At 44.0% G+C, this 21,585-nt stretch overlaps 1 protein-coding gene across 3 annotated transcripts; it reads right to left on the bottom strand.

Annotated features, from left to right (window-relative positions):
- Positions 1-322: 322 nt before the first annotated feature.
- Positions 323-21,526, bottom strand: LOC143830386 (carbohydrate sulfotransferase 11-like). 3 transcript variants are annotated; one of them, XM_077322846.1, is made up of 4 exons: positions 20,950-21,526; positions 13,805-13,980; positions 5,448-5,594; positions 323-2,895 (listed from the first exon to the last, which is right to left on the bottom strand). In XM_077322846.1, exons 3-4 carry the CDS (start codon positions 5,548-5,550, stop codon positions 2,060-2,062), a joined length of 939 nt encoding a protein of 312 aa, XP_077178961.1. In that variant the 5' UTR covers positions 5,551-5,594; positions 13,805-13,980; positions 20,950-21,526; the 3' UTR covers positions 323-2,059. The 3 variants fall into 3 exon arrangements, with proteins under 3 accessions (XP_077178961.1, XP_077178959.1, XP_077178958.1); XM_077322844.1 differs by lacking the exon at positions 13,805-13,980; XM_077322843.1 differs by lacking the exons at positions 13,805-13,980; positions 20,950-21,526 and adding an exon at positions 12,318-13,781.
- Between the last annotated feature and the right edge of the window lie 59 nt (positions 21,527-21,585).

Raw genomic sequence — 21,585 nt, forward strand, 5'->3', positions numbered from 1 at the left:
TACCGACCTCGGAAGGATGGAAGGCTGAGTCAACCTTGAGCCGGCTGCTGGGATTGAACTCCCAGCCTCATGGGCAAAGCTTTCAGACGGCTGCCTTACCACTCTGCGCCACAAGAGGCTCTCTAGAATCTCCCTTAGAGCCAGCCAAGCAGGTAGCTATCACAGCTATCACTGTGACAGCAAATATTAATTACTCTTGAATAAAATATATATTCCCTTTTTCATGCCCTGAAACTACTTCTCATCAACTTATTTGGATGCTATTGAGATCTGATTATGGGAGAGAAAGAGAAATGGCGCTTGTAATAATGAGCTAGGCACGTTAATGGTGTAATTCAGTAGAAGGCAGCTTCTCATTTATTTATTTATTATATTTATATACCGCCCTCCCCTGCTCAGGGTGGTTTGTATAGAACATGGGGGAACAAGGAACAATACAATATAACTTGGTAAACATGTCAAATGAGTGACCATGTCAAATGAATAACAGTATTAACAAAGAGAACAGTGTTTAACATCAACATTTTAACAGTCCTATTGTTGCTCAGTTCAGGGTGTTTGCATCATGGGGAGGGTTTTTAGAGGTCCGGTAGATGTTGATGAAGAGCCTCTTGTGGCGCAGAGTGGTAAGGCAGCCGTCTGAAAGCTTTGCCCATAAGGCTGGGAGTTCAATCCCAGCAGCCGGCTCAAGGTTGACTCAGCCTTCCATCCTTCCGAGGTCGGTAAAATGAGTACCCAGCTTGCTGGGGAGTAAACGGTCATGACTGGGGAAGGCACTGGCAAACCACCCCGTATTGAGTCTGCCATGAAAACGCTAGAGGGCGTCACCCCAAGGGTCAGACATGACTCATTGCTTGCACAGGGGATACCTTTACCTTTACCTAGATGTTGATAGTTTCAGTTGACCTCAACCAAATGACTGGTGAAAAAGCTCCCTCTTGCATGCCCTGTAGAATTTATCTAGTTCCGTTAGGACCCTGATCTCTGGGAACTCATTCCACCAGTAGGGGCCAGGACAGAGAGAGCTCTGGCCCTGGTTGAGGTCACATGAGCTTCCTTGGGGCCAGGCATCACCAGCCAGTTGGAGGTGGCGGAGTGAAAAGCTCTTTGGGGGGTGTAGGCAGAGAGGCAGTCCTTCAGGTATCCTACAGCAGTGGTCTACAACCTTTTTCAGACTGCGGACCGGCTGCGTCAGGGAGGGTGATCGCTCGGCCACGCATGTAGAGGCAGGGAGCCGCGGCCCGGTGGTTGGGGACCACCGTCCTACAGTACAGAGCCAAAGGCCGGGGTATACTTTGAACATTTTGAGATTGAATAGAGGTATTGAAGTACCAATTTTCTCACAAGTGAGAAGAACAACCACTGAGGAAAATTCCCTTTGAAAATGGGATATCTGGAACCCGTTCTGGTTGGATGCTACAATAAACCAATATAACAAGAAGAGACTTTTTTACTTTTCTTTATCCTGTATTAATTTTGTTAATAGCACTGGGATAGGTTTTTTTTTCTCTTTTTGGGAAAACTTCAAGGCAGTTTGTGGGATATTTAAAGGAATTGCTAGTTTAACTATTAGACTCATTTTACACATGGTTCATTCATTCATACGACAGTGGAATTTACTACCATTCAGGGGCGGGTTGGCCATTTAATTTGCAGGGAAATTTCCTGGAGGACTGCTGCCATAGATGCCACTAGATGTTCCGAACAAATGGCACAAGTTCCAGCAACTCTACCAGTGTTTACAAGGCTGCTTGGCAACGAGGATCCCTTTCAGATTGCCAGTTACCTCTTCCTTTCACTGCCTCCAGTTTGCAGGCCAAGGCAATGAGCAAGTGGCCCTTGTTTGTAGGGACAGCTCTAGATTGCAGCTCCACAGGGACAATGGCATTGGGCTTGCTCCAAGGCCATATGCATATCCCAGAATCATTCGTGCTTTCTATGGCTCCAGACAATCCTACCACATTTGATATGCTGTACAACTGAGGTTTCAATTTTATTTGCGTGGTCAAAAAGAAATCACATATAAAACAAAATTGGATTTATTTACTGTGATTGAACCTTAGGGCAAAGTTTCATTATTAATGTTGTTGTAAAAATAATTAAACAAAGAGAAATCTATCTTGTAAAGTCTCTTGAGTTTCTCTATGTGATTCCAGTGGAGTTTCCTCAAGTACTCTAAGGTGATATTCTCATTAGTCCGTTTGTCTGAACTATACATCTTGGTACTAGGGTAGTGAAAGCTTTCTGGAGCTCCAATTCTCTTGAGAACTTGTTTGGCATCTTGTTGCAATGTCTCATACTTCCCCAGGATGTCATAATGAATGTTGCAGGGATCACAGAGTGCATACATTGGCTTCCAGTGTATGTCCAAATCCTCATGTTTCCTTGTCACAACGTACTGTATAAACTCTTGGAAAGTCACATCCTTTGTGGAATTTCTGTCCCTCCTGAACAAGGCCCTGATTTCATCTGCAACTGTGGTGCTATAGTAAGGCTCATTATGGAGGAACTTGTCCCTGTATGCAGACACCAGTCTTTCTAGAGGATGCCTGGTGAACATCACCTTGGTGTAGTTGTTCAGCAACTCCATTTGCTGTTGAGAAGGGTAGGAACTCAGTCTCTTCAGAAAATTCGTTTGGTGGATTTCAATTTGGTCTACTTCAGAGGGGTCTCTGCTAATGTTGAGTGTGAGGAGTAGAAGGATTTTCTTCCAGTTGGAGCAGCCAACTTTGGGTACCTCACAGTAGATCATTCTCAGACTCTGTACCACAAAGAGTTGCCGGGCAACCTTTCTCTCCAGTCTCCATTCTGAACTGGAGATGTTTTCATTCAGGCAGGTGATGTTCAGCTGATCTCTACGGACATTTTGTCTTTCAAGCCATTCTTTTTCAGGATCTGGAAGAACAGTTGTGAGAACAGAAAAAATTACACCATAGCATTACCCTTTCATACACTCTAAATAATGCACTTTCAATCCACTTTGATGCAATCAGCAACTGGATTTTGTGGGGTGATGTGACAAATCCACTTGCAAACGGTCACTGGAGTGGATTGAAACTGCATTATTTAGCATGTGAAAACGCCACATGTCTGGATGAAATCAATTTGTTTTTATATTTTTAAGCACTAACTTGTATAAGGAGTGATTGTAACTTAAGGGCTTGGATCATTTTTATTACTCATCCTTTTTCTGGTGTTCGTGATATCTGCAGACCATTCCTTTGTTCATCTAATAATTGCCAATACAAGATGATTGGCTGGTGAGAGCTAATGAAAGGAGATGGTTGGGAATGCCTTGCCTTCAAAATGCAATATCCATCAGACTATTAGGTAAGGGGCTAAGTCATAGCAGAAGGCAGTTTAAGCTTGTTTGCATCTACTGTGCTTCATTGCAGTCTCCAATGCCCCGCTCTTTCACAGAAAAGAAACTAGATCTGCCAGCACTGTCCCTTGAACATTTTGCAGCTAGGCAGAAGGAAGCATTAGTATTATATATACCAGCACCTTAATTCATAAGATAATGGCCTTGCAGGCAGCACCTCTTTTGATGATGTTGAGTTGGATCCAGTGTATAATTTCTGCTGATGCAAGGATTTTGCACATGCAGAATGATTTTCTCCCAAGCCAGCCCAGATCCTTGTCATGGGAGGGCCCTTTCCCCCAGCATCAAATTTCAGGAGCATTTGGTGCTGCCATGGTGGGAGGAGATGAGAAATGTACATTACTTGGACAGAAGTCCCTGCACCCATGAGAAATCTGTGCTGGATACAAACCCATTATTATTTATATAGGGTTTTAAGTGAAAAAAAGTATCTTAAACGTTTAATATGCTGCCCGGTCAGCAGCACTAGAGAGACGAGGAGCCCGTAACTGGGCTTTGTGCTAGGGCTGAAACAGATTGGACGAAGGTCATGAGTCTCTGAGGATCCATGCAATACAAAACACATATTGCTTCCTTTAAAATGCTAATTACAAAAAGGGGGGCTAGTTTAATGTGACCAGATATCCCACCTTTGGCAGGCCTGTCCCGACTTTAAAGAAAAAATGCTGTGTCCCGCGGCATTTTCAAAATGTCCCGCCTACCCTGGCCTCTCTCCCACCCCACACGTGCGCGCGCTGGAGGTGACAGGAAGGGCGTGCGGGCCGGCTTCCCAGCAGCAGCAGCCGCCTTGGCCGCCCGCGGAGCATGGGGAAGCCAGCCAAGATGCCCCCGGCACCTGGGCCCAGGCGCCCTGACCCCACAAAAGCCTGAGCAGAGCAGAGCTGAGCTGCCCACCCGCCTGACTGCCTGGGTCCAGGCGTGTGACTGCTTGGGAGCTCGTCGGGGGGGGGGGGGGCGGATGGATTGCTGTGCCATGGCGGGACCGCTGCTAGCCTGCTCCGTGCAGTTTGTGCAGCTTCCCAGAGCCCAGCTGCCTGCCCTCCACCACCTCCTCATACCAGGTACATCCTGCAGAAGGCGCCGGCCGCCCAATGGCATCCGGGCTGCGGCCTCTCCCTCCCATTCCCAGCCTCCTCAGCCAGCTTCTGCCTCCGGGGCATTGGTCAGAGGTGTTGGGGGCAGAGGGAGGTGGCCCCAGGGGGGTGGCTCAGCGGGGCCTGCAGAAAGGGCGTCTTGGGCGGGAGGGAGGAGGGGGCGTTCAGTGTTGGTAGGGAGCACCCCTGGCTAGGCGGGTGCCTGAGGGGACCTGCGGGCAGGCAGTGGTTTTGGAGGGAAGCCCGTTGCATCTTTCTATTGCAAGCTTTGTCAGTATTGTCTTCCATGAAGCAACTGAATTTTGAGCAGAGCAGAAGTGCTTGTTTTGGAGAAAGATGCATCATGTTTTTTGAATGTCCCAATGACCATTTCTAATAGAAGTCCCTTTTACTGCTTCTACCCATTCTTCCCTTTTCCCATCCATTTATCCTTCCTTTCATCCATCCATCCATTTTTTCACTCACTCACTCACTCACTCACTCACTCACTCACTCACTCACTCACTCACTCACTCACTCACTCACTCACTCTTCCTTCCTTCCTGTGCAGACTTCAGTGGTGATTCCAGAACTCTAGGCCTTTCCTGGAGGTTGGCAACTCCTCTGTGTCTCCAAGCTGTGCAGGCCTGATGCGTGTCCCTCTTTTCCAATCTTGAAATCTGATCACCGTAGGCTAATTTCAAATCTGAAAATCAAGTGGGGGCTGGATTTTGTTGTTGCTGCTGTTCTTAAAACACAAACTTCCCTTCTTTGCACAGCGGAGATTTTGCTTTTGATCGGTGGGCTGAGTTACATGATCTTCATATTTTCTGTTTGAGCCCTCAAACAAGCAAGAGCATTTCTCTGGATGAAATCCCCAAAACAGCAAAGGGCTTATTAGCTAAAACTGAAAGAGGTCTTCTTTTTCTTTGCTTTAAATGTGAATTCAGTCAGACTGTTCTCCCCCAGCATTATTATCCCTTTTGTCTCACCCTTGTTTTTCGGTAGCCAGTTAAAGACCTTTTGCAGAAGAAAACTTCCAAGCAAACATCCGAAGAAAAGGAAAACAAACAACTTCTGAAAGAGTTTCTTCATACTGATTCCTCAGCAGGCCAAATGTAGGTGCCTTGGCATGAACTCTAAACAATGAAAAACATTGAGATTGGTATTTTATAAACAGCCTGCACAAATATCATGCTAATGAACAGAATAACTTTGAATGATTCAGGACTAAATATAAAGAAGTAGGTTCCAGAATTGTAATGATTTTCTTCTCCTTAGTTACATTTTCTAGTACACATCTCTTCACAAATAAGTTCCGTTGACAAACGGTAGGAGATCTACAATCAAGATTTCCCTTGCGCCAGCTTTGTTTATCTAATGTAGAAGTGTGGCAGGATTGGGTACCTCCTGGGCAACTACATGATGGACTCTCAGGTCAGTTCAGGAAAAGATATTGCAAAACTGGGCAACTAAGTGAAAGTTTACACCTGGGGCTATCCTATCATGTACTTAAAGCTAACACAAAGGGACATTTCTGCCCAATGATTCAACTTTGGGAGGATATAGGAGAACTAATGTAAAGACAACTATATTAGCTAATAACTATGTTTTGTGTGTGTTTATCATCTCATGTCATTCCAGAGAGAGAGAGAGAATGCTAGCCATAGTGGTGACAACTTACTCCTTACAGATGGAGGTGATTGGCCATGAATGCTGGATTTTCCACCAATAGTAAAAAAGTCCTAGGGATCTGCCCAGCAACCGCTGACAAAATCAGACTGCTTTTTCCATATTGGTCGAATATCTCCCACTCAAGGCCAATTACGACTCTGACTCCAGATCCTGTGCTCCTCTTTCCCTTCAGACCAGCTGTGACTATGCTAGTGTGAGGCTGGAGCAGCCTTTAACAGCAAGCACAGGAAGCTGCAGGCTCTTCTTGCCCCTCCCAGCAAGGCCAGGACAAGAGGGGGAGCGATGTAGTAGGTGGAGGCCGATGCCAGGCCAAGGAGGCAGCACCGTCATTTGGGTGGCTGCAGCAGCTTGGAGCAATCACCTAGGCTTGACCGCCTGGATGTGAGCTCACGCTCTGACCCACCACTGGCTCTATACCCAGCTGCGCCCTGCTCTAACAACCTGGCTGAGTACGAGAGCGTCCAGCGCGACCTGCTCTGAGGTCCTGGATGCCAGCAAGGGGCCTTGGACCGCAGCAGCCACCCTCTAGGGCATGTCCCGGAGCTGACCTGGCCATGCCCCTGCCAACCCTGAGCACATTAAGCGCCTCTCAGCCTCATGGTGGCAAACAAGCCTGGGTGAAAGGTGGCTGAGAAGGCCAGAGTGCAGGGCAGAAGGGCACCACACAACAGCCTCACCAGGATGCCATAGCAGCAGGCGGGAAGCACTTATATTGAGGGCAAGAATTGGGACCGGGGCTCCCTGGAAAGCCTTCTGCCAACTGGCAGTTCAAAGCTTTGCAGTGCCATTGAAGGCACACTTCCCATGTTAAAGGACAGCCCCCTTGGTAATTAACAACAATAACAACAGTTTTCTAAAGTCCATTGTATTTTTATTGCTAGTCAGAAATAAACCGCAGCAGTGAATTGGTTGTCACTGTCGGAAAAGGCATTGAAAAGACAGTCTAAACTTACTGGCTTTGTTGACCTTACTAAGATTCCCCCACTTTCACAAATGAGAACTGTGATAAGAAGTGGATCAGCTTGTACTTGTTAAATATACCCTAAAGTAAATATTTCCTGACAATACACACACATCCTGAAAGTTTACATATATCAGAGATACATCCTTGTACACGTCAGAATCAAAATATTTACAGAACTTCTGCATTCTCTTTACTGTTCGTGAGCCAGTGGGTAAATCATGCCTGTGGTATGACCAAATTTGTATCTTCCACTTGTCAGGATTGAGTTGGAATGTGAAGAGAAAAGCCACCTTTTGAGTAAAATTTCAGTTGAGATAGTTTTTTCCCCTCTGCACTGTCCCACCAGCAACAGGATGTAGCCACACGCACAGACCTTCCCCCCCCCCCCTTATTCCTCCTATTCTCTAGGCCCACTAAGTAGCTCACTGGTTTCAGCAGGAACAGGCTGGGCAGGAGAAATGTGTTCATCTTCCAGAAGATCCCTTGGAGACAGCATAATGATTGGTTAAACAGGGTCTATTCAACCAGCTTTATTTATGTTATGTTAGAAATAGGGAAACAAGGGGCTACACCCACTTGTTTCAAAAAGGCCTATGAGCAGAGCAGAGACTGAATATGTAGGAAGGACAGGCTATAAAAATACAGATTTATTATTTATTCTTTTAAATAACTCATGTTGTTATTTCCAGCTGTGGTATCCGGAGGTTTACTGCCTCTGAACAAGGAGGTTCCAATTAGTCATTGTGGCCAATAGCCGTTGGCTATTGGCCACAATAGCCTGTCCTTCATGAATCCCCTTTTAAAGCCAGCTAAGCAGGTAGCTATTGCTATTTCTTGTGACAGCAAATATTACTCTTGGAATAAAATATATATTCCCTTTTGCATGCCCTGAAACTACTTCTCATCAACTTATTTGGGTGCTATTGAGATCTGATTATGGGAGAGAAGGAGAAATGGCACTCTCTATCAACTTTCTCCAACCCATGCAAAAAATGTTCAATTCTTTCATGTTCCCCAACCCATCTGGGAACCTCTGGTTGGCCACTCTGTGAAACAGGACTCGAGATTGGATGGACCTTTGGTCTCATCCAGCATGGCTGTTTTTATGACATTACAAAGTTCACACCTGTTCTGACTGAATACATTATTCTTTTGACTGGATTCCCCCACCCCCCCAGCTCTGCAAGGTAGTTTAACATATCTATATTCGATTGTCAGTCCTGCTGCTGGTCACACTTAGTAATACGTTTAACACACGTCCTTCAAAGAAAATAGCACTGAGCGCCATCTTAAAGGATGCATTTCCCACTTCTCTCTTGCACACGACTGAATGCTTCTAAAATCTTCCTGTGGCATTGATCATCTAACTGAAGCATCCAGAATTATTATTCTTACCATGTTGTAAATGTTTAACACAGTGAAATGATTTTAACAGTGCAATCTTAAAGCCCTTTTCACTGTTTTGGAGTGGACTAACTTAGTCCTAGAGCCTCTTGTGGCGCAGGGTGGTAAGGCAGCAGACATGCAGTCTGAAAGCTCTGCCCATGAGGCTGGGAGTTCAATCCCAGCAGCCGGCTCAAGGTTGACTCAGCCTTCCATCCTTCTGAGGTCGGTAAAATTAGTACCCAGCTTGCTGGGGGGTAAACGGTAATGACTGGGGAAGGCACTGGCAAACCACCCCATATTGAGTCTGCCATGAAAACGCTAGAGGGCGTGACCCCAAGGGTCAGACATGACTCAGTGCTTGCACCTTTACCTTAACTTAGTCCTAGAGGAGATCAGCCCTGACTGCTCCTTAGAAGGCCAGATCCTGAAGATGAAACTCAAATACTTTGGCTACCTCATGAGAAGGAAGGACTCCCGGAGAAGGGCCTAATGCTGGGAGCAACTGAGGGCAAAAGAAGAAGGGGTGACAGAATGCGGTTCCTGGATGGAGTCACTGACACAGTAGGTGCAAACTTAAATGGACTCCAGGGAATGGTAGAGGACAGGAAAGCCTGGAAGATCTTTGTCCATGGGGTTGCGATGGGTCGGACACGACTTCGCACCTAACAACAACAGCAGCTTAGGGTTTGCATGTCCTTAAATGTATAAAAGCCCTAATAGATGCTGCTGTTGATGGAACTACTTTTATTTGTACCAGATGTGGCAAACTGGTGGTTTTGTGAATAGCACTTGTTATGAACTGAGTAAAAGCTATTTTCATACAATGATAACTGGAAGACGTCAGAAGATAATTCTGTGATACTGAGAGATATTTTGACCTTTTGTCCCAAGCTTCTTGACACAAGAATAAAGGCTGTTCTACAAATATCTTTGAATTTGAAGAAATGAATCAAGCTACTCCATGATTGCAAGTGCTGGCATTCAGGAGCCAAGCAAACTAGGAAGGGGGCTGTTTTGAACTTGCCCACTGATCAGAATAGTCTGTCATTCAAGATGCCACTGCAGAAGAAACCCTGAGCTGGATAATCTAGGCAAGTCCCATCCTGTCAGATCTTGGGAGCTAAGCAGGTCCAGTCCTGTCTAGTAATTGGATGGGAGACCTCCAAGGATTTGGATGGTGGCTCCTCCAAGGAATACTAGGGGTCGTGACATGGAGCCAAGAAATGGCAAAGTACCTCCAAATGTCCTTTGCTGGCTACCATGCAATCCTTGGATCTCCTGAGTATACGTGCTGTACAATAAATAAATATATCCAGAAGAAACCATAGTGTTTCCACATGGGGATAGGTGTGTGAGATTTTGTGGTTGCTGCTGCAGCAGCAGGTACAGAGTAGCAGAAATAGGGGTTTCATATGGCTGGTTTCCCCACATTTTATCTGCCCCAGTTTCCTATGGCAACTGTCCATCCACAATAGTGATATATTATTACACCATTATATTATTATAGCATTATAACATTAAGGCCATTCATTTATCAAGCTCTCCACATTCCTAGCTTTTATTCACTTGTCCCTAGCGAGGTGTTCTTGTCTATGATACCTTAAATAAAACTTTGGGTCTTAAAGATACCACTGGACATGGTTCTTGGTACTCTAGTCCCTTTTATTGTGGAGATAAAGGGGCAAAAGCACATGACCAGAGGCTCTTTTTTCAAATGAAAGCTGTGAATTCAGGGAACCTGATGCTCAGATTGTTATCAATATACCTAATTCTGAAACTGGCACCAAACCAGTAAATGGAGCCAGATTCAGAGGGGAGACATTTTCCTACAAACCCAGAGGAGCCCATGTGAAAACAAAACAAAACATGGAAGAGTATTTTAATTCTCTCTCGACCACCTCCACAAGAGGAACATTGTCAAAAGGAAGAAGGAAACTCCACCAGATTTTATGGACTAGTCAAACAAGATGGTTGATATATGCAGCAACAGCAAAACTTACATATCTGATGCACAACAGACTAACATTAAACTTCAGAAGAAAATGGAGTCCTAGACTATATAAATCAGTAGAATATAATGGAAAGAAACAACTGAGTAACATAACTTAAATATGAATTCTAATATTACGGCTCTTCCCCCCTCTTTTCTCTTTTGAAAAGCTGTTTTCTAAAAAAAGATTTAAGGCTTTTTTCACTTGTGTTTTGTCTTATAAAATAGTAGTTTAATATCCTCAAATAACAGTTCTGTAATATGTAATACATTCTTTTAAAATAAGACTTCCAATTTAAAAAAGAGGAACATTGTCTGTCCGTGCTTGAACAATCAATATTCCTATACTTATCTTGAGCAGTAGGAGAGGCAGGATAAGACTGTGTACCCCATTCCATGTAGCCACCAGTGACAGCCCCTCCACCATAGCCTCTTCCTTGGAGGCTATTTGCTGGGGGAAAGGTGGGACTGCCAGAGCTGCAATCTCCCCCGTTGCCTGAACCAGGGAGGGGGGAGGGGAAGCCACCGTTGCTGAGGAGGCAGATGAGACAGAAGGAGTCATCACACCCCTGACCTTGCTACAAAGGTGGGTGGGAGAGGGAGGAGGGTCTGCCACAAGCCCCCTGCTGTCATCACATCAGCTACTCAGGTGGAGGCAATATCATCAATGCTACAGCCAAACAGCCAGCCCACAGGGGAGGAAGGACGGGATTCCCTCCAAGTCAAGAGTTCAGATGGGTGGGAGAGAAGGTGACAGCTGGAGCTGCATTTGCCAGGCAGACAGCAGCTCTGCAAAGGATTGCCAACCTTCAGGCCGAGCTCCAGATGAGAGGGATAATTTGCCCTGGAGAAAATGGCTGCCGTGGAGAGTATACAATAGCATTATAGCCCACTGAAGTTGCTTTCCTCCTCAAACTTCACCCAAATCACCAGGCATGTCCCAACACAGAGCTGGGAAGCTTTGCTTGGGGGGGGGGGGAGATGACAAAAAAGGATGGTATCGCCCCAACAAGCCTTGCAGGCCCTTGACTGTAATGCTGTAACACTGAATTTCCACCCGGAATATCTGGATTTCCTCATCCACATGGGTGCTGCTACCTCAGCTTTGCGGTAAACTTTCCCCAAACATTGCAGCAAAGCAGAATCCCATGAAAAATAGAGAAAAAACAGGGGAGTACCATGATGCTCCGTGGAAAACGGGACCCTCCTCTCCCATTTCTCCATAGTGTCCAAACAGAAACCAAGCCATGTCAGTGATGCACCATAACTTGAAAGAACTACTCTCATGACTTGACAGTTTATAAGTTAGAATATAGATTTGTTGTTGTTTAAAAGAGAAGCTGGAGCTGTTTCCCATATACTAACACCAAAATGAACAGTTCACTCCCACATCTGCCTTGGTAAGCAAGGCTAGGTATACACTGCATTAAGGCCATGGTGTTTATAAAAAGGAAATGTAATCCATCCCCTAGCCCTCTTCTCTATTCATATAAATGCCTCCATTATATTTTTACAAAATGTCACTAGTCTCCACATGCTCTGTTTAACTTTATGCCTTGATTTACACTGATGATAGAAGAAAGGGTTCATTTATATCAGAGGTCACCAAACTTTTTGAACCTTTGGGCACCATTGAAATGGGGTAGTGGGCACAACCACAAAATGGCAGCTGCAGGAAACAAAGCCAAACACAAAATGGCAGGGACTTAGGTTAGGCATAACACTAATAGAGCTCTGCAACAACACAGCTGGAAGAAGAATTTAGCAAGATAGGTTTTTAAGCAAACATAGTTTAAAAAGATATTTTCTATAATGCACGGAGCTTACCTTCAGTCAAACAGTGAAGATCCTTGTGCTTACTGGGATAAAAACACCAGTCATTTGCCTTGGAAGCACAGAAGCTTTTTCACGGTATCCCTGATCTCTCCACGTTTCCCAGTTAAGGGGAAAAGGCTGTTCAAAAACATTACAAACATGATCTTGCCCCAAGGGTAACAAGAGAAAGGAATTCTACTCACAAAAATAGGAGCATGACCTAAGCATGTAGGTACTTCTAACTTATTGTGAACAGATTAACCTTCAGACATAGGTTACCTTGCTACATCTCCAAGTCCTGATAACAAAGAGAAGTCCTGATAACAAAGAGAAGAGAGATCCTATATAAAATGAAACAGGGTGGGGTCAACTGTCAAGTGTACCTGAGTGAGATAATTCTCTTAACCCTTTTATTTCCAGATCTTCTTGCATGCCGATTTACAACACTGCTGTGGTGGCAGATGCTGTCAATGCAATGCTTACATCCAATCCAGCCTTCAACATCTCGTCAAAAACCCAATTTGGCTCTATCTATTTAGTGCAAACAATTGGCGGGCACCAGCAAAAGTGCCAGCAGGCATCATGGCACCCTTAGGGACCAGGTTGGGGACCCCTGGTTTAGATCTATGTTAATAAAACTGCAAAATTTGCTCAGCTAAAATGTAATAATAATAAACATTATCTTATATATACCTCACCCTTCCTTTGGAGCTCAGGGCAGGTGAAAACAAAATACAGTTCAATGAAATCCCAAATCAACAGATCAAAGGGCATCAACAGTTCTAGAGTGAGCAGGAAGCAGACCCCCATCTCAGCCACCACATTCTGGCCCAGACAAAGTCATCTTCAGTTTCCAAACTGTCCTGTGATTTTCTACTACTCTACTACTCTGATTTAACAAGTGCCAAAGGTAATGGCTTCCTTCACACAAATGTAGCCCAGTGAATGCAATTGGAAATAAAGTTTCCCAAGCTCTTTTAGGATGACTTCCAGCTGTCTCTTCCTAAAGTACATATGACCCCTTAAGTAATTGTGTATCACTGGGCTTGTCCTTCTTCGTCAGTCATCGCAGTGTTTCATCAGCACACGCAGCTGCACGAACCCATGGAACAGGAGACCCACAACTCAGTGGGTGGATTGAAGAAGAAGAAGAAGAGTTGGTTCTTACATGCCGCTTTTCCCTACCTGAAGGAGGCTCAAAGCGGCTTACAGTCGCCTTCCCATTCCTCTCCCTACAACAGACACCCTGTGGGGTAGGTGAGGCTGAGAGAGCCCTGATATTCCTGCTCGGTCAGAACAGTTTTATCAGTGCCGTGGCGAGCCCAAGGTCACCCAGCTGGCTGCATGTGGGGGAGCGCAGAATCGAACCCGGCATGCCAGATTAGAAGTCCGCACTCCTAACCACTACACCAAACTGGCTCTCATTGTTTCAATCTGAAAAGCTCTCCCTTTCTCATCTGTACAGTCATAATCATCACTAGAAACATCTGAAGCCCCACCTCGCATTCATCGCTGAAGGCGATCCAGGTCCATGCCACATTCATTAAAAATAAATCTTCCTTTGCATTGAGCAAGTCCTCAAACAGCAGCACACCGTAACTTAGAATTTAAAAACCAGCTTCTTCCACCAAAATAAGAGAACTGGCTGAACTTGAAAATTTCCAGATCAGGAGCTCTGTTTGACAAAAGTGGTGAAGGAATAAATCAAGACAATTGCCAAAGGTAACATTTAAGCTGTGACATGACTTGACATGCCCAAGGCAGCTCTCTGACCAACATAAAATCAACAGAGGCTTTCAGAAAGAAATTTCAGAAACCCATCAGCAGCAAGAAAATATTTCCCAGCATTTTCAAAAAGTCTTTTGGAATAGGAAGCAGGGACATATCCAGCAAGATGAAACTAGTTTCAGTGCCAGGGACCAACCCTTAATAGCTACCCTAACAATGAGGTGTTTTGAACAGGAACAAAACATTCTCTTTACTACTGAAAAATCACCACCAGCCTTCATGCAGAAGTTTCAGCAACATCCCTGGGGACCTTGGGATCCCATCACATCTAGCTGTGACTTAGAAATTGGGGGGGGGGTATTTATTTATTAGACTTGTTGACTGCCACTCTCAGGCCAGCTGGCTCACAGTAGTTAACAAGATAATAAAACCACAATAAAATCACAAAAACAATCAGTAAAAATCTGACCACCACCCCAGTAACCCCATTCAGCTACACCAAATTTAACCTGGCTCCAAGCCTCAAGGTAGTTGTAAGATATTTAAATGTTAAGATGTCTGGAGGAGAGGGCCATGTAGATCTTCCTTGCCCTGGCCTCAACCAAACACCTGGAGGAAGAGCTCTGTCTTGCAGGCCCTGTGGAATTGTGGTAACTCATTTCACCAGGCAGGGGCCAAGACTGAGGAGTCCCTGACCCTCATCGAGACCAGGTGTACCTCATGTAGGTTGGGTATCACCAACCTGTTAAGAGTTCACAGAGCAGAGAGCACTGTGAGGAGCTTAGCGAGTTAAATAGTCCCTCAGATACAGTGGGCCCAGCCCATGAATTGCCTTCAGGGTCAAAACCAAAATCTGAATCTGATCCAGAATTCCAATGGTAACCAGTGCAGCTGCCTCAGACCGGCTGAATATGGGCTCTCCAAGATGTTCCCATAAAAACCCGAGCAGCTGCGTTTTGTCCCAGTTGCAGTTTCCAAGTCAGGGACAAGGGCCAACCAGCATAGCACAAGTTACAGGAATCTAGTCTAGAGTTGACTGTCATGTAGATCACTGCGGCTAGGTGTGCTGGGGCCAGGTAGGACACCAGTAGCCTTGCCTGGTTAAGGTAGATAAACGCCAGTAGCTACCCTCGTGACCTGCATCTCCATAGACAAGGAGGCATCAAAGATCACCCCCAAATTTCAGCCCTTCTAGGCAGCTTCCCCAGCTTCCTGATCTGACCCTTTGCAACCCAGTCACAGGTCTTGGAAAGGTCTGCTTGAGCCAGACCATCACGGCTTCCAAACCTCCAAACCTCTGGCAAATGTGTCAGGGGGGGGGGGGAGTCAAGGCAGAAGATCTCCATCAGGAGATAGAGCTGGGTGTCATCCACATACTGTTAACAACCCAATTTAAAACTTACTCAAGGAGTAATTAAAATTTACTGCCAGAGGATATAGTGAAACTATATTTTTCCTTTTGATTGATTTACAAAGACTCGATTGTTTTGCATGCCTAGGAATTTGCTTCTGTATATAGAAACTATCCATATGCAGTTTTTGTTACTCTTACCTAGATGGCCCCATCTGATGATGGGGGCAGAATGATTACTGGGACAACAAATATGTATGCTGAGATGATTTGGCCACTTCATACTGCTTTGGAGTGAGGCGCTGCACTTGGCATGATAATGAGATTGGATTCTGGTTACCATGGATCAGTTATTCAACAAGTGTGAAGAACAGCAGTTTTAGATTGGTAGAAGAGACACTATGTAACTATCATAGTTCTGCAGGGCCTGCAAGACAGAGCTCTATCACCAGGCATTGAGAATCATAGAATCATAGAATTTGAAGGGGTCACATAGACCATCTAGTCCAACCCCCTGCTCAACGCAGGATCAGCCCAAAGCATCCAAGAAAAGTGTGTATCCAACCTTTGCTTGAAGACTGCCAGTGAGGGGGAGCTCACCACCTCCTTAGGCAGTCTATTCCACTGCTGAACTACTCTGACTGTGAATTTTTCCCCCTGATATCTAGCCTATATCGTTGTACTTGTAGTTTAAACCCATTACTGCGTGTCCTCTCCTCTGCAGCCAATGGGAATAGCATCCTGCCCTCCTCCAAATGACAACCTTTCAAATACTTAAAGAGGGCTATCATGTCCCCTGTCAACCTCCTTTTCTCCAGGCTGAACATTCCCAAGTCCCTTAACCTATCTTCATAGGGCTTGGTCCCTTGGCCCCAGATCATCTTCGTCGCTCTCCTCTGTATCCTTTCAATTTTATCTACGTCCTTCTTGAAGTAAGGCCTTCAAAACTGCACACAGTACTCCAGGTGTGGTCTAACCAGTGCCGTATACAATGGGAATATGACATCTTGTGATTTTGATGTGATGCCCCTGTTGATACAGCCCACAATGGCATTAGCCTTTTTTACCGCTGCATCACACTGCCTGCTTATGTTTAGTTTACAATCCACAAGTACCCCAAGGTCTCGTTCACATACAGTGGTACCTAGAAGCGTATTCCCCATCCAGTAGGCATGCTTTGCATTTTTCTGATCCAGATGCAGAACTTTACACTTATCTTTATTCAATTGCATCTTGTTCTCATTTGCCCATTTTCCCATTGTGTTCAGATCTCGTTGAACTCTGTCTCTATCTTCTGGAGTATTTGCCAGTCCTCCCAATTTGGTGTCATCTGCAAACTTGATGAGTAGTCCTTCCACCCCCTCATCTAGATCATTAATAAATATGTTAAAAAGTACTGGACCGAGCACCGAGCCCTGAGGTACCCCGCTACACACCTCCCTCCAGTCTGATGAAACACCATTGACAACAACTCTTTGAGTGCAGTTCTCTAACCAATTTCCTATCCACCTAACTATCTGAAAATCCAGATTGCAGTCCTTCAATCTATCCATCAGAACATCATGGGGAACCTTATCAAAAGCTTTACTAAAATCCAAGTAAACAACATCAATCGAATTTCCACGATCCAGCAAACCTGTCACTTGGTCAAAAAAGGAAACCGGGTTGGTCTGACAGGACCTGTTGGAGACAAATCCATGCTGACTTCCTTGGATCACCAAACTGTCCTCCAGATGTTTGCATATCGCTCCCTTTAATATCTGCTCCATTATCTTACCCACAACAGAGGTCAGACTCACTGGTCTATAGTTTCCCGGGTCATCCTTCCTCCCTTTTTTGAAGATTGGAATAGCGTTTGCTCTCTTCCAGTCCTCCGGGATGTCTCCAGTTCTTAAAGAGGTTCCGAAGATGATGGACAAGGGTTCTGCAAGTTCTCCAGAAAGTTCTTTGAGCACTCTCGGGTGCATTTCATCCGGCCCAGGGGATTTGAACTCATCCAATGCAACTAAATGCCTCTCAACAAACCTCTCTGTCCATGTCAACCTGCCACCCAGATACTATCTCTTGGCTACTGCCATCTCTAGATGTGCCTAAACCCTTTGACCTGTGGGAAAAAAACAGATGTAAAATAGGCGCTGAGCCTTTCTGCTTTCTCTGCATCCTCCGTTAGAGTTTGTTGATCCGCACCCAACAGTGGGCCTATTGCCTCCTTTACTTTACGTTTGCTCCTCACATAACTGAAAAATCTTTTCTTGTTACAGTGGGCTTCCCTGGCCAATCTTAGCTCACTCTCAGCTTTGGCCTTTCTGATGATTGATCTACAGTGCCTAGTAACCTGTAGGTACTCTTCTTTAGAGCTCTGTCCTTCCCTCCATTTCCTGAACATCTCCCTTTTCTTTCTTAGTTCCTCTTGAAGTTCTCTGTTCATCCAAATAGGCTTCTTAGAGCTCCTGCAGTGTTTTTGTCTTTCTGGGATAGTCATTGATTGAACATGCAATAGCTCTTGTTTGAGTAGCGCCCACCCTTCACATGCTCCCTTCCCTTCCAGCATTCTCGTCCATGGTATGACACTCATCATGTCTCTGAGTTTATTAAAGTTTGCCCTATGAAAATCCAACTTCCGCGCCTGGCTACAAGCTTCCTTGCCTCCCCATCTCAAAAGGAATTCTACGAGGACATGGTCACTTCCCCCTAGGGTCCCCACCTACTTCACCTCATCCACCAACTCTTGCCTGTTGGTCAGTATTAAGTCCAGTATGGCTGAACCTCTTGTGGGTTCATCTACCATTTGATAAATGAAATTGTCAGCCAGGCAGGTCAGAAACTTGCATGACTGAGGAAGGGCAATATAGAAATTCAAGAAAATAAATAGTGCAAAGAAAGATTAAGCCCATCAATCTCACCACTGATTTCCTTCATAGATGCTTTGTATGATTGAAGTTCAAAAAAGAAAACAGATAATCAAAGCTGCAAAAACATGATAGACAAACAAGGGAAAAGAAAAAGAATGGCAAACTATCAAGGAAGGAAGGAAGGAAGTGCCCAAACTAGATATGTAATTTTGGCAAGCAAGTAGAAACTAGGATTAATCTTTCACTCAACTACTAATACTGTAATCCTAGGCTGAAAAGAAAATGCATTGATGTCAATGGGCTTAGAATGGTCTAATTTGGGTTGCCAACTCCAAGTTTGGGATATACCTGGAGATTTTAGGGGGAAACTGAGGAAAGTTTTCTCCTTTTTTATTGTATTCCAATTACTCCAACATATTTACAAACAATGTTTCTACTTTCTTTCACATTGTACCAAGTCTAAAACTGCTTTCTCCCACATCCTGTGATTACAAGAAAGTAAGGGTGTGTTTTGTGAGGCGTACATATCTACCACTGATATGAAAACCTTGTGTTGTCCTTCAAATATAAGAATTTCGTACTATGAAGACTGGCCCAACAGCAGTCCCCAGTAGTGCCATCCTCAGCAAAGTGACCCAACAACAATATGTATCTCTCACTTTGCAACACCTTAGTGAATATATTAGCCTGTAAAATTACTTGCATTTTAGCTCCTTGATTGAATTAGAGATGCATTATTTCCAGAAATTCTAAAGCTATAGGAAAACAATATTTTCATAAGGGGGGACTAATCAGTCTTTAGTCATTTGTTTTTAATGTTTTCAAACCAGAACATTGCCTGATATGTTAAGGAAACTGGCAGACAATTTAGGGGATGTGGTGAGGACACTGCAGAGATCTTTTTACATATGGCCATCCTTTGTTTATAGTTTGAAATAACTAACCATTTCCATTTTCTCTGAAAAAGAAAAGAATATTACTTTTGAGACATGTAAGGATCAAAACATTGATTTAATCTTTTATTTCATTCCCTTAAAACTGCAAATGAATGCTTTTAATCTGAAACAAATATGGCCATTCCTCCAACTTCTCTCTTATACACTGAGTTTATTTTAGAAGGCTGCAGTTTTCATAACAGAAAAGGAGCATCTTGACAACACATACAGAGCAATCCAATATGTGTTTACTAGAAGTCCCTGTTCAATAGGTCTTGTGCCTTATGCATGAGATTGCACTCAATTCCATATCACACACTTCACTTCCTGCCACTGTGAGTTTTCTACCACTTTACTGGAAGTCTCTTCTGTCAGCAAATAGTTCCTTCTACTGTAAGAATACACCGCTGTAAGCAGAACAAACCCATAGCTTTAAGAATGAATGATACTGTCCCACAGCGTAAGTGCTAACTTTGAATGCTCTCCCTTTAATTTGAACAGATGTGGAAATATGCTTTGTGTTCCCTATTATTCTTCTATTTGCCTGCCATCAGAGATTTCACCACCCTTTATTTTGACACACATGGTCACTTGCTTATCTATTCCCTAACTTAACACTTTTCTAAAAAAACACAGAAAAGTCCTAGCTTTCCCCCAGATCTCATGGAAGCTGCGATGCCCCTTTTAGCATTCTGCCTCCCATCCCCTTCTTCATCAGCCCTGCCCATCAAACCACAGTTAGTGGGAAGCAAGCAGACCAAATTGAGGGAAGATGCATTGTTTGCATCTCTTGGTACATTTACAACTGCAGTCATCATTTCTGGATTGACACTTGTAAAACATATGTGACAATGGGACTCTGATCATAAAAAGAAAGAAAACATATATATATATATATATGGTATCAGTGTCTCCTATACCTGAAACCACACTGGCAGAAGTCAGTACAACTGTGTTTCAAAAGATCACTTGTGGTAGTGATGGTAGTGGTGGCAAAACACAGATGAGCATTAGGCATTTATCAGAAAAATCCCGCTAGTTATAAATACATCCTATTTAGATTTGCTTTGGAAAATTTTTAACGTACTTTATATGGTTGAAAAACACATACATGGAAAGAAAATTAAAATTAGGAATCCATGAAGCACAGTAGTTCTGAGATAACCTTAATCTACTTGCTCTTCCTGAAGGGAACATATGAAAAAGAGGATGTAGCATTTGAATCACACATATATTAAGGCTGAGGGTGAAAGTCAGTCAGTATGGACCAGTACAAATTACTGATACAAACATGGCTGAAGTGATGATTTGAGCCCCCGTGAAAGAGAGACAGTACCAGTGTTACCTTCCCTCCTGGTCAAGACTAAGGGGTCAAATTAACCCAAATTAATTTGGTGGGAATACTTCAGTTGTGCAAATATGTGCATGGCCAGGTGGAGCCTGACCACACTTTTAAAAGTCCTCGGATTGTGTCTGGGTCTCCATGAGGACTTTCAGTCAGACATGAGTTGTGAGTCTGGTGGGAATTCTGTTTCCAGATGTGTAAAGGCATGTAGAGATATGTAGAAATGTCCAGTTCAGAGAGTTTCTTTCTTGATCAGATTTCTGTTTGTAGTGCAGGACACCGATCAGACAAATGTCTTCTTGGAGAATGTAAGACATAGTTTTTCTGCTTAGTTTGTAAGATAAGTGAATTGTAGAGGATTCATAATTCTCAGTCCCTTGTGTGCAATGCCCAGGTTTTTGGATTTTGTAAAAAAGGAAGTATCAGTCTGTACCTGTGCAAGTTTCTTCATGAGGCTGATGGATTTCCATTCCATGTAGCTTAATGTAGAGCCTTTCATGAAGACAGATTCAGGTGGGTAGCTGTGTTGGTCGGAATCAGCAGAACAAAGTTTGAGTCCAGTGGCACCTTTGAGACCAACAAAATTTTATTTAGGGTATAAGCTTTCCTATACACGCATACTTCTTCAGACACACTGAAACAGGCAAATGGTAAGACCTGTGAATAGTAGCAAACTAGCATACATAATGATAAAATAGTTTACAAACAGATGGTGAGAACTAAATGAAGTCTGCATTTGTGGTGAGATAAGAAACCAGTATCTCTGTTAACCCCTAGAAGTTCTATTGTCTTGAGTGTTGTTATAAGCTGTAACTCCTCAATCTACAGTTTTAGTCTGTTTCTGAAATTTCTTTGCAATAAAACATAAGATCTTATGATTTCCACAAACTAAACGTGGAGGAAGTGAACACCTGCCTTGTCTATTATTTACTGTAGGGGAAAGAGGAATGCCTTGTTCACATTCCACCTTCATGTTTTTTTTCTAAAATGCAACAGCTTCAAGCACGTCTGTAGTCTTGAGCCTCCAACAAACATATACCACAGTCTTTTTAGTGCTTTTCAGCTCAAT

Source organism: Paroedura picta, chromosome 2, assembly GCF_049243985.1.
Source record: "Paroedura picta isolate Pp20150507F chromosome 2, Ppicta_v3.0, whole genome shotgun sequence".
In the NCBI taxonomy this organism is placed as follows: domain Eukaryota; kingdom Metazoa; phylum Chordata; class Lepidosauria; order Squamata; family Gekkonidae; genus Paroedura; species Paroedura picta.